The sequence below is a fragment of the Pongo abelii genome, chromosome 15, assembly GCF_028885655.2.
Source record: "Pongo abelii isolate AG06213 chromosome 15, NHGRI_mPonAbe1-v2.0_pri, whole genome shotgun sequence".
In the NCBI taxonomy this organism is placed as follows: domain Eukaryota; kingdom Metazoa; phylum Chordata; class Mammalia; order Primates; family Hominidae; genus Pongo; species Pongo abelii.
In genome coordinates this window covers 36,411,611-36,429,203 of record NC_072000.2, presented here as the reverse complement: position 1 = coordinate 36,429,203, position 17,593 = coordinate 36,411,611, and the positions used below count along the sequence as shown (strand labels likewise).

At 35.4% G+C, this 17,593-nt stretch overlaps 1 protein-coding gene across 6 annotated transcripts in view; it reads right to left on the bottom strand.

Annotated features, from left to right (window-relative positions):
- The window catches only part of AKAP6 (A-kinase anchoring protein 6), a 626,630-nt gene that overhangs the window by 55,668 nt on the left and 553,369 nt on the right, over positions 1-17,593 (bottom strand). For all 6 annotated transcript variants that reach the window (XM_054529991.2, XM_054529992.2, XM_054529989.2 and 3 more), the window contains one exon: positions 1,138-1,353. In XM_054529991.2, the coding sequence (XP_054385966.2) occupies positions 1,138-1,353 (216 nt within the window). The remainder of the gene's footprint in view (positions 1-1,137; positions 1,354-17,593) is intronic.

Genomic DNA, 17,593 nt, shown 5'->3' with positions numbered 1-17,593 from the left:
CCCCTAGACTCAATATATCTACAGATGCAAAAAGAATTAGATGGCTTGCTGATTCATTGTCCCTTCTGTTCCCAGTCCCAAGTGCCTAACACGTCAGAGAGCAGATATTAAGATTTCGTTAAAATCAGAATTCATAGGAGGAAAGAATTTTTCAGCGGCATTGTTTTTACATTTGATTTTTCAATTTTGGATCCTGAACTTTCCAAAGTTATAGAACTGAAAAATATAAACATATAAGGAAAACTTTCCATTCTATGTATGTGTGTATGTATGTATGTATGTATGTATGTATTCCATTTATATAAGTCAAACATGGGAGTTGGGCCTTCAACTAATAGACATTGACCTCAAGGTCATTTGGAGTATGCAATCTTTTTATCGATAAATTCTTTCCTAAAGGATATGAAGGCTCTCTGGACAAATATGCATTGTATATTACAATGAAACAACTTCTAGTTATATCTGTTTCCTTCATCTAGCAACAGCTTAAACCTGTACTCAATTTGGAAAATCCTTAAAAGGAATCTCTACTCACCACCTTGAGCACTGCATTAAAACTCTAAGAGGAAACTTGCCAATTCTCAGCAATGTAACTATCAGAAGAAGCTCTAAGCAGGAACACTAGGAGATTAGTGTACAAATAGATGATGTTAACTCACGTCATGTCAGGGAAAGGTAAACAATGTACTTTATTTTGTTGTATTATCTGCAGAGCATACACATTGCTCCATATGCTCTGACAGTACTAAGCTACTTTCTAGCAAAATATTCATGGGTTATTTTATGATTAATGAATATTGTTAGTGAAGGAATGATTGAAAGAATTAATGGCTTAGGTTGGTAAGGTTAAGCAAAATCTCCACGTGATTTTTTTCAAAAGACAATGAGATACACTAAAGGCATTTTAGTAAGGCAAATAAATGTCAGTGTTACGACAAATGGAGTTTCATTTAGTGGACAGCTAATTTGTAGTAAAACTACGAGCTTTAGTTAGTTAAAACCACTTGTAAGATGGCAAAACCACTTTAAGTTAGTTAGTAAAACCATTTATAAGTTGAACACAGTTTCCAAGCCTGAAAGAATTATTTTTTGTCTGAGAAAATGACAGACCATTACACTTAAAAAAACATCACTCACAGATTCCTTTCCCATCTTCTTTTGTAGACGTGTTTGCCACTGGACGGCTTGCATGACAATGGCTTCCCACCTTCTTTCAAGATTTACAATGATCAGCTGCATGGGCTGGTGGTCTGCATTCAGATTGCAAGTCTCCCGGTCATCCAAAAGATGCTGGCATAGTCGCAGAATGGAGGCAACTCCTCGACGTCGTTGCTTGATTTCACGACAGAGGGACTGCAACACAGAGAGAAACCAATCTATGAGTGTTTATAGGGCAGAGTTCCCTAAAACATGAAACACCTTCTTCTTCCGTCATAATTTCAAATTGTAGTGATACACTCAGCTACAAACAATAGGACAAGAAGAAGAGCTCTGATGTCTCTTTTAGGATGGAGGCCTCCTACAGAAGTCCAATATGCTAAAGAATTTAGCTGCATCCCATTCCTCCACACTTTTTCACTGATTTATCCCTCTGAAATGTAGGGTCCTCCCTTGACACCTGGATAATTAACAATTTCTAGCCTAATGAAATAAATCATTTAGGTCAGATGAATGCCAAACAGATTGACATGCTTTGACATAAGGTCAAAGGAAACACAAAAGATAGAAAAATCCTCCGAAAAGAAATAGAATTTTTCCAAATTTACTCCTACATTCTTTGGAGGCAAAAAGTTCAGTTTTCTACTGGCTGAGAACAAGTTAAACAAGATTGCAAAGAATTTTTATATATGAAATCTATTATCTGAAAAAAAAAGATAAGCAATACTCCTCTCCTGAAGCTTGATTAACAAAGCAATAATGTTCTGAAAGCGAAAATTAAGACACTGGATTATTACTGCACTATTTGTTGGTTGCTGTGTTTCTTTTAATAGACATTCACACTATTTAAGAAGGACATGCAGGCACCAAAATCGCATTTTGCCCCCAGAAGCATTTATATTGCTGCAGTGACCCTAAACTGAATGATTCAAGCAAAATAGTGGGTACACATGTCTAAAAATATTATATCCTTTCTTTGCCTACGGATAGTGTGTAAGTGATATTCTAATTCGGAGCCTTCAGGAGAAATGATGATTATATCCACAAACATCACTGAATTACTAATCTCCTTCTACTGCCACAATTGGACTGTTCTAACAGTTAACAGATTGCTTATTAATCAACAAGGGTAAACAAGACCATGCAATTTCATTTAGTGTGAGAGTTTTAATGCCTGAAAGTATTTGTGCTTACAATGTTAATCTAGATAAGGCTTCATTAGAAGAAATCTTAAAATGATTAAGTGTGGTGCACTGAAATGTGGGTGGAGTGGGGGTATTAGATCAGCAGGTGGACATTTCATACAGATGTCCCACTTATTGATATAATGCATGCTAGAGCCATTTAAATGACCCTGACTCAGTAATGGCTGGAATTCTATTATTTCTGTAATGAGAGAACTCTGTACCTTTAATATTTCTGAATTTTAAATAAGGTGAATGACAAATTCCCAAACCTCTATTTATGGCAAAATATGACTAGAAATTTTATTATTCAATTTATACCAGCACAGCAGTTTCAGTTATGTTTCTTGAACTTATCCTTATTTATTTTCCTAGAGTTCATTACTATTTTCCTATATAAGTCCTGATATAACCACCATGTCTGACAAATTTCTTTACTGCTGCTATTAATTGGTTCAGTGCTGAATGAGGAGAAATCCCTAAGACATTCAAAGATAAAACCTAAGCCTACTAAGGCAACCGGCATTGTTACCATCTCTTCCTACAACCCTGTCCAATGTCTCCCCTCAACCTCACATGCATGTTCTCTTTCTCTCTCCCCCTCTCTGTCTCTTCTTCTCACTCACACGCACAAACACACACACACATCCACACACACCCTTCAATTTATCTCTTGCTCTAGAACGACTGTTGGGCAAGTCAAACTATGAAGGCCACCTGATACCTGCCAATTTGGGGCCCAATATTAAACACTTCAAGATAACATTATGGCCAAATGAAATTGGCCCAAGTGAGTCCTATAAATATTAATATTAAGGATTTGGGGTTTTGTTTCTGTTTTGTTAACTTGTTAAGCGCAAAGGCCTAGAAAAATCAAAAGAGATGTTTCTGTGCCACAGAACTGAATTTTGCAAAACTCTCTTTAAAATAAAGTTAACTAGCATAATAACTGTATTTCTTAAGCCAACAAAAAGTCCCAAAGTTCTTAGCCGAATGAAAATTTGCAATGGATGGCACTAAAGGTATGTGCAGAGTTAGCAAAGGCTACATCAGGCAACATTTGCAAAGCACCCCAGATAGACTTCATTCACCTTAAAGGCATTTTCAAAGTTCTGAAACAGGACATCTGAGGTTGCTAGGAGAAATTTTTCATAAAGATCATTGGCCACAAATTTTTTTGTAAGTATCTAGAATGTATCCAGTATTTTAAGTATCTAGATGATCCCCACTCCTATCTTAATATGAATAATCAAGATGAATACAGTGGTTTAAAAACTGAGAAGGCAATTACTGTTGATATTCAATATCTGAGTTTTGGATATTCACAATTCTGCAGGGTTTTTTTTTGTTTGTTTTTGTTTTTTTACTTTAAATGAACACAGGGCTTAGTCTACATTCTGAATTAAAAATTTATCCTACATGTGCACTTGGAAAATAATGCTACTTTTAAAAAGGAGGGGAAAATTGGAAATTTAAATGGCCAACATATTTTTCAGTACTTTTTTATACCTAGAAGATATAATTAATAAAATAACATTCTTCTACATAAATGGGCTTCCATGACAGCCATTAAAATATACATATGCATTTATAACCACAAATGCATAATAAAATCAGTGGATTTTCTGGCAATGTTTCTTAGAATCAGTAGTTTATATTATTTCCATAATAAAATATGCATAGATAGAAACAATTATTATAACTATTTTTGGCTTCATTTCAGAGAAAATGTGCTTTGAAACAGAAACTCAAGGTAAGTAACCTAAGTAACACACAGAAATAAGACAAACACATCCCTACCTCCCTGATCCCCTCAAATGTGTACTGCACTTTCCATATGCTAGGCACCATTTCAGGAATGAAGGCTTCAGAAAGGAGCAAGTTCCCTTTCTCCCTCAAGGAGTTGAGAGTCTACTGGAAGTAAACTATACAAGTAAGTATAATATGAAATATACTTCAGAGAGGAAGGTGCTAACAGAAGTATGTGCAAGTTGCTATTGAAGAGTCAATGAAATCTTCAGGGGAATGGTGTGAACCAGATGGACCAAGATGGGTGGTGGTGGTTATATGGGTAGAAGGCTGAGAGGTATGTTAAAGTGGAAAACAAGTAAGCAGCCTCTGGCAGTGGGAGTGCCTGGTGTGTTGGGGAGAGAGAGTGAAGCAGCTGGAAAAGGAAGTAAGAAACAGAAAAGTTTGAAATGCTTTTCATTATTGCCATTTTTAAGCATTTTCCTTGATATCTAATGAGATCATGTTGGTTCCCACGCATAGTCATATCGCCTTCCCAGAAAACTATAAAGAAGAGGGAAACAAAATTTAAAAAGAAAGAAAAACACAACTATCAATATGCCTAAGAAAGGGATTCCAAGTGCTTTTATATTTACCTATAATTTGATAATCTTTAGGCAATTTCGTCTTGCAAGGTTAAATCTGTTAGAATGGAGGTCATTATCTGTCTTTTTTCCCCCTTTATAATGATCTCCAATCCACATTATAAGGTAGTTACCAATAGGCTTAAGGCTTTTGTTTCACATTTGTAAACTGCCAATTTGATTTTCAATTTACCAGTGGCAATGCGCAGGGGTGATTTTTGGTTTATCTGGGTTTTATTCCTCTACTGACTTTCTCTGTCACTCTTTTCAACTGTTTAAACCAATCGTATTATTGAGCAAATGTGCAATATTATTCTTCACATTGGCTTCAGTTTAACACCATTGAAGTTAAGACTTTCAATACTGGTATTTAGTCTTCATTATATATCAAATATGTGCATATATGCAAACATATTAGATATTTACTTATATTTACTTGTATACACATACTTGACATTGAATGTCATATAGCTTATAAAAGGATATAAATAAGCTTATAAGAAAAGAACAACTTTATTTACACCAAGAACTGTTACAGCAAATGAGATGTAAGAACCAGATCAGAAAAAAACAGATGAGAAGGAAAATAATACTTTAAAAACACCAAAACTAAGTATATATTAAAAACAGAGAGAAACAAATTTAGCTGAGAAACTCCAAAGCAATTTGTCTCCAATATTTATTACATAATTTAACTTTGTAGGTTTATTAAACATCATTAGATAGGCCAATATGAACAAAGTGGTAGGACTTTAGCTGATCTGTTAAATAAAAAAAAAAAAAACACAAAAAACAAAAAACAAAAAAAAAACCCATGAAGCAATTCCCACTTTTAGACTTCACCTTCTAAACCGATCAACTGTTTAACATCAGTTGAGCATGTCTTCCATGTGGCAAGCACAATAAAGAAGGTATAATCTGCATATATGATAATGTACCTGCCTTCAATCTAGTTGGAGAGAGAAGGGAAATGTGAACAAACACAGGCGACTTCTAGTTTAAATATTATCAAGAGGGGCCAGGCGCAGTGGCTCACATCTGTAATCCCAGCACTGTGGGAGGAGGAGGCAGGTGGATTACCCGAGGTCAGGAGTTTGAGACCAGCCTATCCAACACAGTGAAACCCCATCTCTATTAAAAATATAAAAATTAGCTGGGTGTGGTGGTGGATGCCTGTAATCCCAGCTACTCAGGAGGCTGAAGCAGGAGAATCGCTTGAGCCCAGGAGGTGGAGGTTGCAGTTGGCCAAGATCATGCCATTGTACTCCAGCCTGGGCTACAAGAGTGACACTCTGTCTCAAAAACAAACAAAAAAAATGTCAAGAGAGCAGCTCCATCCCCTAGTTGTAAGAGTTTCCTAAAATTTTCCATGTGTTTTGCTGTCTCCTCTTTGTCTGCTACCTATGACCAGATTTTCTACAACAAGGGTCCTCAGAGTACGGTGCCCAGGCCAATCAGTATTCACATCACCCAGAAACTTGTTAGAACTGCAAATTCTCTGATGCTACTATACATCTTCTGAATCAGGAATACTGGGGTGATGCCCAGTGAACCATGCTTTAACAAGCAAGCCCTGTAAGTGCTTCCAATACATGCTAAAGTTTGAGAACACTAGTCTACAGGAAATAAAGAAACTTAGTTTTTAGGTAAGAGGATTAATCTAGCTGAGTAGACTTTTAAAGTATAAAAATATTAATAGAAATTTTACGTTTTTAATTCTGGGATGAAACTGGTAGCCAAGAGCCTAGGGACCACAACTGTTGATGATCAATTCCTTTCTTATTTTTATCAAATGACTGAAAAGAAATGAGTGAATCAATGAATAGATCTTTTCATCCAGTGATATCTTTATCTTACCAGTATTTTCTTGATGACCTCCAGAATTTCCAGTGCAATTATGTATTAGGTCATTTGGATCCAGTATTTGGTGATTTTACTCTTTTTTGTCATTTTTATCAAATAAGTCATTTGCTAACTAATGACTCTAATACATATGGCATTGCGTTAAGCTAAAAAGAAACTCTGCTCCCAGAAAGTACACATAATAAAGCAAAACAATGATGATTACTTGGAAGGTACAAGGTATTCAGGTACAGATAATGTTAATGCCTGAAGCTATACTCTAACAAGAAATAGAGCAAGTGGGGAAAATAAGAGGCTATTCAGGTACCTCTATGCTTCTTTGGAAGATGCATTTGTCTGGCTGCTTTGGGATCATTGTTTTGCAGGGGAAGGTTGGCAAATGATAATTTTCATAGCAAATAAGCATTTATTGGGCATCATTTATGTGCCAAACTTTATACTTTTCATTACAGAATTAGCGTTGGTGGATAAGAGGCATGTAATAAAATGTATCTGTTCTTAACAGCTGGTGGCAAAGAGAAGACACTGATTCCTCAAAGTGAGAGAAATAAATACGAGGCAAAGGTTTTCGGTAAGACCATCAGGTTGTAGTAGGTTCTAAATAAGGTAAGGGAGGTGAATGTGCTTTGAGAATAGTGAGGCCATGACCCAAACGTAAGGTGTGATTGATACATATGCTAAACTATGGGCACTGAGTTTGAGAATAAAAAAGATCATTATTAACTGGAGTAGACAGATTAGGATTCATGGGACTAGAACCAGGCTGTGAAAGTTGCTGAAGGTAAGAAAGGTGGAGAGAAGAGAGGATAGGCATTACAGGTTGGGGAGCACACATTTTAAAAGGCCAAGAAGCCATAATTTTTGTAACATTTTAAAACAAGATGGAAGTTCAAGTGGGGTGTGGTAATAATCATTATTCAAGTATTGATCTATCCATCCAAATGTACTTATTGAGTGGCTTTTATTTGCCAAGCAGTGCTCTCAGTGGTGGGGATACAGCAGTGAGCAAGATACACAAAATGTCTACTTTCATAGAATTTACACTCACATTTGTATGCATGTGAGTGATGAGAGGCTGGAAACAAAACATGAAATATACAAGAAAATATCAGATAGTGCTAAAAGCTATCAAATAAAACAGTGATATGACAGAAAGTGGCTGGGGAGTTATTTTAGTTTGGGTTTTCAATAAAGCTTCTCTGAGAAGGTGACTTCACATAATAACAAGTTCAATGTAGAAACAAAATATCACCTAGTGTTCTGATGCTGTAATAGTGTAGACAAGAAAATGTTCATATAATCAAGACTAATTTATGCCATAAAAGACTTCTTTTACAGTTAATTATGGCATATTAAAGATTAAATACAGGATACCTTTCAATAAAATAAGTAAAATTAAAAAGCTCTGGTATAATTAAGTCAGGAAAGAATAGTTTTTTCAACAAATGGTGCTGAGACAACTGGATATCCACATGCAAAAGAATGAATTGAACCCCTATCCCACACCATCTACAAAACCAACACAAAATGGATCATACTCTTAAATGTAAGAGCTAAAACTATAAAAATCTTAGAAGAAAATATAGAGGTAAATAGTCATCATGTTGGGTTAGACAATGGTTTTGTAGATACTACATCAAAAGCAGAAACAGCTTTTGACTTTATAGGCAATGGCTTCTTCTTTATGACACAAAAGTATAAGCAACTTTTGGGCTTCATCAAAATTTAAAGCTTTTGCACTTCAGATGATACCATAGAAAAGTGAAAAGAAAAACCACAGAATGGGAGAAAATATCAAGACCAGTAACTCAATTTTTTAAATGGACAAAGTATTTGAATAGACATTTCTGCAAACACATACAAATGGCAAAAAAATATGAAAAAAGGCTCAACATAATCAGTCATCAGAAAAATGCAAATGTAAGCCATGATTAGATATTACTTCACCCCCTAGTAGGATGGCTAAAAAGGAAATAACAAGTGTTAACAAGGATGTGGAGAAATTGGAACCCTCATCCGTTAATGGGATTGCAAAATGGTGTAGCCACATGAAAAAACATTATGACATTTCCGCAAAAAGTTAAACATAGAATTACTATATGATCCAGCAATTTCCTTTTGAATATATACCCAAGAGAACTGAAAACATATGACCACATAAAAACCTACACACAAATATTCATAACAGCATTATTCATAAAGCCAAAAAGTGGAAACATGTCAAACACCCATCAACTGTGAGTGGATTAAAAAAATGCAGTAAATACATATAATGTAATATTATTTGGCATTTAAAAATGAAGTACTTATACATATCATAACATGGATGAACCTTGAGAACATCATATTAAGTGAAAGAAGACAGATACAAAAGGTCACATATTTTATGATTCCTTTTATATGAAATGTCCAGAATACGCAAATACATAGAAACAGAAAGTGGAATAGTGGTTGCCATGGCCTCCAGTGAGGGGGAAAAAGTGAGCTAATGGGGAAGGGGTTTCTTTTAAGAGTGGTGAAAACATTCTGAAATAAGATTTTCTGGTATGTAAATTATATCTCAATGAAAATATTATTTTAAGAAAACCTCTTGGTAAGGCCAGAAATATATTATCAACCCCATAAACGATTATACGATCAGAGAATTTGCCATTCTGCTAGGGTGTGTCATACAACAGATGCTAATGATATAACTAATACCATACAATCACTATGGTTCTGCAACCATGGGTGGATACAAGGATTAATTTACCAATGCAAACTTGTAGGGTTTTTTTTTTTAAAGTTATGGCTATAAAATGTCCTCGGATAGAGTCATTACTACACTATACATACATTCTGCCATATACATCTATGCATTTCTGCCAACAGATCAGACATTCTGCTGTATGATAAAAATAATGCAGTGCCATTTTTAATATAGCTGTCCTGCTCCTAGAAATAGCATAAAACATAAACAGAAAAGTAAACATAGAAGACTATGAATCTGAAAGAGGAGTTAAAGCAAATGTGGGAAATGAAGAATGTTAAGTAAATCTAATTATTGCAGCGATGAATTTCATATATAATCATATACATCTTATGAAACTGTAATCTATTGTGGTGTTAGTATCAGTACAAAAATGAGAGACCTGACATATCAGATGTACTTCATGTACTTTACCAAAGATCATTCTGAGTTGACTATATGCATCTGAACCAATACAAAATAAAAATAACATTATATTCTCTTCAAATATTTCATCAAGATTCACTTGAAGCCGGGCGCGGTGGCTCACACCTGTAATCCCAGCACTTTAGGAGGCTGAGGCAGGCGGATCACGAGGTCAAGAGTTCGAGACCAGCCTGACCAACATGGTGAAACCCCGTCTCAACCATAAATACAAAAATTAGCTGGGCGTGGTGGCATGTACCCGTAACCCCAGCTACTCAGGAGGTTGAGGCAGGAGAATTGCTTGAACCCGGGAGGCAGAGGTTGCAGTGAGCCGAGATCGCACCACTGCATTCCAGCCCTGGCGACAGAGAGAGATTCCGTCTCAAAAAAAAAAAAAAAAGATTCACTTGAATACAAAATAATAGCCTATAATAATTGGGACTTATCAATTGCTGGAGCACTATTTTTAATAATATTTTCTCAGCTATTTTCACTAATCTCCAGTAGTAATGACCAACATTTTTTGTATATTTATGCGTGCCACACATTTTAAAAGGTACTTTATATGTATTGAAAATTTAATCCTCACAGCAACACTACGATATGTGTGTGTGTGTGCGTGTGTGTGTGTATTATTGTCATCTACCTATTTGACAAATGAGGAAATGGAGACACAGAGATGTTAAATAGCTGACCATAGGTACACAGCTAATAAGCAGCAAAGGCAGGATTTTAACCCAGGCAGCCTGAATCCAAAGCTGATTCACAAAAACAATATGCTACATTGCTTTTCATAAGAAAGCTGAAGAAGCTTGTACGATTTCTACATTTTCAGACAATCTTGTCCCTGACTTCTAACCAGAAGTGGCCACAGCCATAAAGTTATTGTTCAGACAGCCAACAACCTCTTTCTGCAAAGGGAAGGAGATTGAACCTTTTTAGAGGTCCAATCTTCACAGGCCTGCAAATATGTAACAGTTAGTAAATCTATACAAAATTTAAGCTCAGGGTGGTTATAATAACAGGGATGGAAAAAATACTGATTCATTCATTGAACAAATATTTATGGAACACTTTTCATAACGGACAGTGTTGTAAGTACTTCAGATATTTCAGTGAACAAAACAGACAAAACCTTTTCTCAAAGACCTCATATTCTTGGGGACAGTGGGACTAATCTCTTTCCTGAGAAAGATGTAAATTATACAAATAATAAAGGAGAGATTAAAAAGGTAGGAAACATTCATTTAGGCAAGTGATTATCAACATTTCCAGCAAGGGGTCAGAAGCTCTTTTGGTCCTGATAGCTCTATTCTCTAGCCAATTATGTGTTTAACTATACCTTGTATATAAATGTTGCAAATAAGAATTTGTATCTTGGAATTGTAAGAAGTAATTCTTCAAAACATTAAAATACCTCAAATGAAGTATGAATAATGACTTGCATATTTTAAAGAAAATATAGGCAAATGACATCTGGGTGTTTTAACTGATTACAAACTTAAAACATAACGTCAGCCAATATAGAGATTCAGCTCAGTTGCAAACCCTGGAACTTAATCTGTATTGAAGCTAAATATTCTATAAGCATGCAGTGAAGTGCAAAAAATAGCAATTGAAAAATGACATGATTAAATGGCACGACATGCAATCATTTGCTCTCAATTATATCAATGTATCTTCTTCATTTCTAGGAGTCAGGCAGAAATATTGTTTTTTAAATGCCTCTATTAAATTGGTCACCAATAATAAAATAGATGAGAGTCCTAATAAGCTCATTTACATAACATACATCATATACTACAAAACTATTCTCTCCAAATAGTTTTGCTCATAGATTTGTCTCCTGGTTGTCATGAGTCTTTGCCACATTAGCAGATTTTAAAAGCATAACACTGTCTTCAGGACCATTTGTAGAAAAACGTTTATGAAACTTTTCTAGTTAACCCTTGGCAGGATCCTTATTGCTAATTATGGAAAAGGTATTGATATAATATCTTGGCTGTCACATTTTATTATGGTGATGGTAGAAGCAGAATCTAAGTCTGACATTTTGGAAATATCATCTAATTGCAAGTCAGAAACAGAGAATGACAGTTTTAAGTAGATTATAACTTCTTTCAAAATAGCAAACTGGTTTATTTAATATAAAAGCTAGATTTTAAAAATAGCATTAAAGCTTCCTGAGTTGGTTCACCAAGCATATTTCTATTGGCTCTTGAAGAGGAGCTGGGTAGTGTGCCAAAATAATTTTGACATTGTACATGATATTATAAGTTTAGATTCAAGCACTAAATTATTTCTTATAACCGTTTAAAATAAAAATATTTTCAGTAAATCTTTTCATTTTTAGGAAAAATTATCTCCCTTCTGTTTGTTTACCCAGTCCACAAATAAGTGAGGTCTAAAGTTACTGCAATCACCTCTACCTCCATGGCCTTATTGACCTGCCCTTTTGACCTAAAGATCTTAATTTTTCTTGCCATCTGGTATACTCACCAATCAAGTTGAATCATTAAGGGCAACCAGGATTATTAATTAATACTGTAAATTCTTGAAGATCCTTGGATGAATAGAGGCATCAAGGGAAAAGAATCATTCTTTTACAAACATTCACAATTATGTTTTAATAGTTTGTATTTTTTTCTGTTGAAAAAAATATGTATTAATTTTACTTGGAAAGGAGCATTTCTATTCCTCTTGGCTTTTGTTTAGCTGAGGGCCAAAATATAATAACCATTCTAAAAATGTAGACCCTCAGTGAGTTATCCCATGAATGCTGTGGTCATCTCTGTGTGGCATTCTTTAATTTCTTTGTTACTTTCCCTAAACTAAGTTACGTACTTTTAAATATGTTTGTTTTTAAGAGTCAAGCTCAGTTGCCAGTCAAGCTCAGTGTTTAGTTCATCTTCACATGTAATTAATAATATGTTATATAGTTCCTTTTCTAAATTAAAAACACTATTAAAATTCCAGACATATAAAACAATACGAAGATTAGGTTACGCTAAAGAAAACTGCACCCACAGCCAATATCATACTGAATGGGCAAAAACTGGAAGCATTCCCTTTGAAAACTGGCACAAGACAGGGATGCCCTCTCTCACCACTTCTATTCAACATAGTGTTGGAAGTTCTGGCCAGGGCAATTAGGCAAGAGAAGGAAATCAAGGGTATTCAATTAGGAAAAGAGGAAGTCAAATTGTCCCTGTTTGCAGATGACATGATAGTATATCTAGAAAACCCCATTGTCTCAGCCCAAAATCTCCTTAAGCTGATAAGCAACTTCAGCAAAGTCTCAGGATACAAAATCAATGTACAAAAATCACAAGCATTCTTATACATCAATAACAGACAAACAGAGAGCCAAATCATGAGTGAACTCCCATTCACAATTGCTTCAAAGAGAATAAAATACCTAGGAATCCAACTTACAAGGGATGTGAAGGACCTCTTCAAGGAGAACTACAAACCACTGCTCAAGGAAATAAAAGAGGATACAAACAAATGGAAGAACATTCCTTGCTCATGGGTAGGAAGAATCAATATCATGAAAATGGCCATCCTTCCCAAGGTAATTTACAGATTCAATGCCATCCCCATCAAGTTACCAATGACTTTCTTCACAGAATTGGAAAAAACTACTTTAAAGTTCATATGGAACCAAAAAAGAGCCCGCATCGCCAAGTCAATCCTAAGCCAAAAGAACAAAGCTGGAGGCATCACGCTACCTGACTTCAAACTATACTACAAGGCTACAGTAACCAAAACAGCATGGTACTGGTACCAAAACAGAGATATAGATCAATGGAACAGAACAGAGCCCTCAGAAATAACGCCACATATCTACAACTATCTGATCTTTGACAAACCTGAGAAAAACAAGCAATGGGGAAAGGATTCCCTATTTAATAAATGGTGCTGGGAAAACTGGCTAGCAATATGTAGAAAGCTGAAACTGGATCCCTTCCTTACACCTTATACAAAAATTAATTCAAGATGGATTAAAGACTTAAATGTTAGACCTAAAACCATAAAAACCCTAGAAGAAAACCTAGGCAATACCATTCAGGACATAGGCATGGGCAAGGACTTCATGTCTAAAACTCCAAAAGCAATGGCAACAAAAGCCAAAATTGACAAATGGGATCTAATTAAACTAAAGAGCTTCTGCACAGCAAAGGAAACTACCATCAGAGTGAACAGGCAACCTACAAAATGGGAGAAAATTTTCGCAACCTACTCATCTGACAAAGGGCTAGTATCCAGAATCTACAATGAACTCCAACAAATTTACAAGAAAAAAACAAACAACCCCATCAAAAAGTGGGCAAAGGACATGAACAGACACTTCTCAAAAGAAGACATTTATGCAGCCAAAAAACACATGAAAAAATGCTCACCATCACTGGCCATCAGAGAAATGCAAATCAAAACCACAATGAGATACCATCTCACACCAGTTAGAATGGCAATCATTAAAAAGTCAGGAAACAACAGGTGCTGGAGAGGATGTGGAGAAATAGGAACACTTTTACACTGCTGGTGGGACTGTAAACTAGTTCAACCCTTGTGGAAGTCAGTGTGGCGATTCCTCAGGGATCTAGAACTAGAAATACCATTTGACCCAGCCATCCCATTACTGGGTATATACCCAGAGGACTATAAATCATGCTGCTATAAAGACACATGCACACGTATGTTTATTGCGGCATTATTCACAATAGCAAAGACTTGGAAGCAACCCAAATGTCCAACAATGATAGACTGGATTAAGAAAATGTGGCACATATACACCATGGAATACTATGCAGCCATAAAAAATGATGAGTTCACGTCCTTTGTAGGGACATGGATGAAATTGGAAATCATCATTCTCAGTAAACTATCGCAAGAACAAAAAACCAAACACCGCATATTCTCACTCATAGGTGGGAATTGAACAATGAGAACACATGGACACAGGAAGGGGAACATCACACTTCGGGGACTGTTGTGGGGTGGGGGGAGGGGGGAGGGATAGCATTGGGAGATATACCTAATGCTAGATGACGAGTTGGTGGGTGCAGCGCACCAGCATGGCACATGTATACATATGTAACTTACCTGCACGTTGTGCACATGTACCATAGAGCCTAAAGTATAATAATAATAATAATAATAATAATAAAAAAAAAAAAAAAAAAAAAGAAAAAAAAAAAAAAAAAAAAAAAAAAAAAAAAAAAAAAACTACCCGCATTCGGCACTCTTCAGAAGAGGTCAGTGTCACAAAAAAAGTGGAGAAATGGTTCTAGATTAAAGGAAACTATGGAAAACACAAAAAAAAAAAAAAAAAAAAAAAAAAAAAAAGAAAACTGCAATAGCTTACAGATTGCTTGTATCATTACTAAAATGCTGGTATCCATTACAGAGTCTCCCTGAATAAAGTATGCAATTTTAGCAATAATCTGTTAAAAACATGTCCATTATTGTTAAAATGCTCAACTAGACTGCAATTATAGAAAGGTAACTTTTAGTAGTAAGGGGAAAAGGGTGCTGGATATAAACACAACTTAGCCATTATACTACAAAATACTTTTTCTTAAAACCCCACAATCATACTTTTCCTAAGCAGATAAGCATTAATTGCCATTTATTTTTATATTATTATATTTTGAAATCTATTTACAACACCCACTGTGCTTTTTATCTTTTATTGATTCTGTGGGAATTACTTCAAAGTAATTCTGGGGAATGGATGAAGGCGTTTTTCTTCTCTAGATTATTTGTTGATTCTAGCTACCTGAAATCATCTTTGCTTTTAATAGATCTTGGGTATTCACTGGCTAGGTCAAAGGATATCCAGGACGGTCTTGAAGAAAGGAAGGAAATGATTCAGTATGACAGGGTACGGTGCCATACACCCAGTCAGTAAACTCTATGAAAAAAGAATCATAATAAAAGGCCACAAAAGGGTATGAAATAACATTAAGAAAGAAAGCAAGAGAACACAGGAGCTAGGATGATGACCCAAGAGAAATTCCTAGGGATAATGTAGAACACACAGGCAACCTGACTCATGGGAGAGGACAGATTATTTACTAATTAGTTTCATGACTTGCTCAACCCTGCTGCATAGTATTTCTCTTGCTCTCTCATCCATACATAGTTGGCTATTCTCCACCCCTCTCCTCTAGCAAGCCCTGTTTTTCCAGACTTATCTTTAGCTAATATATTCTTAATTTTCTAAGAAGCCGCTCCTAGAATTCATCACAAAGTTCAGAGTGTTACTTGAAGTATAAAAGCTAGGAAAAGGTATTTTAGGAAAGTGTTCCTATTATTCTAGAATGCTACAGAAGGGAAATAAATGGATTCAAGAACTCTAGGGACATAACAAGAATGCAGGAAGAGAGTCAAGCATGGGGAATAACACCTTTAAAAAGAAGGAAAAATGATACTAGAGAGAAAAAGTCAACATTAGAAAAGATACACTGTTTATTCATTTACTCTGTGACTCGGAAGAGGCAAAGGTATAGATGGCTTTAAAAACTTCATATTTCTGTTTTCATTTTCATAGCATCTAAAATAAATAGTACATTTTCCTATGAGTTTGGACCACTGGGAATTTGCTTCTTAGCTCTTTCCTTTCCATTTGTGGTGGAAGCTCAAGGCAACTTGACTCCTTTTCACCAGTTTTCAGTATTCCCAGATGTGTGGTAATACTCTCAGGGTCATTTAGAAGTTTAACCAATATATAACAGCAAAATACTCTTCAAATATTATATTAGGTAGTAGAGAGATATTGACTAAATATTAGTCAACTGGTAAATTGTTATAATGATTATTTAGCTTAAAGCAATATTACAGAACCCTGTGAAAAGGAAATATAAGAACTTCATTCATCAAACACTCTCATAGCTAAAACAAAGTGAAGATCTAGGAGAATTTTTCAAGACCATTTTCTTGAATAATGTTAATTTTCCTTTAGAGGAATAAATGTTATTTTCTTCTGGGAAAAGACACCACACCTCTCTCCGCCCGCTCTCTCAAAGAAGATTGAATACATGGGAGGGTAGTACTTTCATTTATGCCATCTAACATTTTGGCAGCAAGACAGAACACAAGTCACTAATCATAAAGGCGTTTTAGTTGAACATCTGAGAAGCAACGTGGATTGAAAAACAAACCACAACTTAGAGTTTTCTCCTAGTTTGATATTAACTACTTGTGCAATCTCAGGTAAAACATGTAACTTCTATGTGCTCTCCATACTCTTTCTCTAAAATGCATTGATCCTTTAGGCTCTAACATCTTCTGGGATCAAATATTATATAACCTTATTCTGAGACAGGATAAATGTCCCATGGTGATCTAAGGTGGACTTTAAAAAAATAATTATAAAATACAACTTTGAATATCTCTCAAATAAGATATAAGGTGGTTCTCATCTTCTCTGATTAACTTATAGGGGTGATAGAATATTAATTTCAATATGCCTTTATTGCTGGCTTTAACTGGATAAGTGTGTTGTTGCAATAATTTGCATGAAACAACCTTGTTTGGGCTCAGATTCTGTTCATGTCTTGGTCATGTTTTAACACCTTCACCTTCAAAGTCTAACTCCACATAACATTATAGTGAGAACCACATGTGTAAGCAAAGCAAACAAGATTGAAAATGTAACTTCCATTGTTGCTTTGATAAAGTTTTGAAATTTGTTGCACCAGTATTTTATTAAGAGTTAGAATGGCATGTGATATAGTTCAGATAGCTGTCCCTGCCCAAATCTCAGGCTGAAGTGTAATCCCCAATGCTGGAGGTGGCGCCTGGTGGGAGGTGTTTGGGTCATGGGGGAAGATCCCTCACGATTTGGTGCTGTCTTC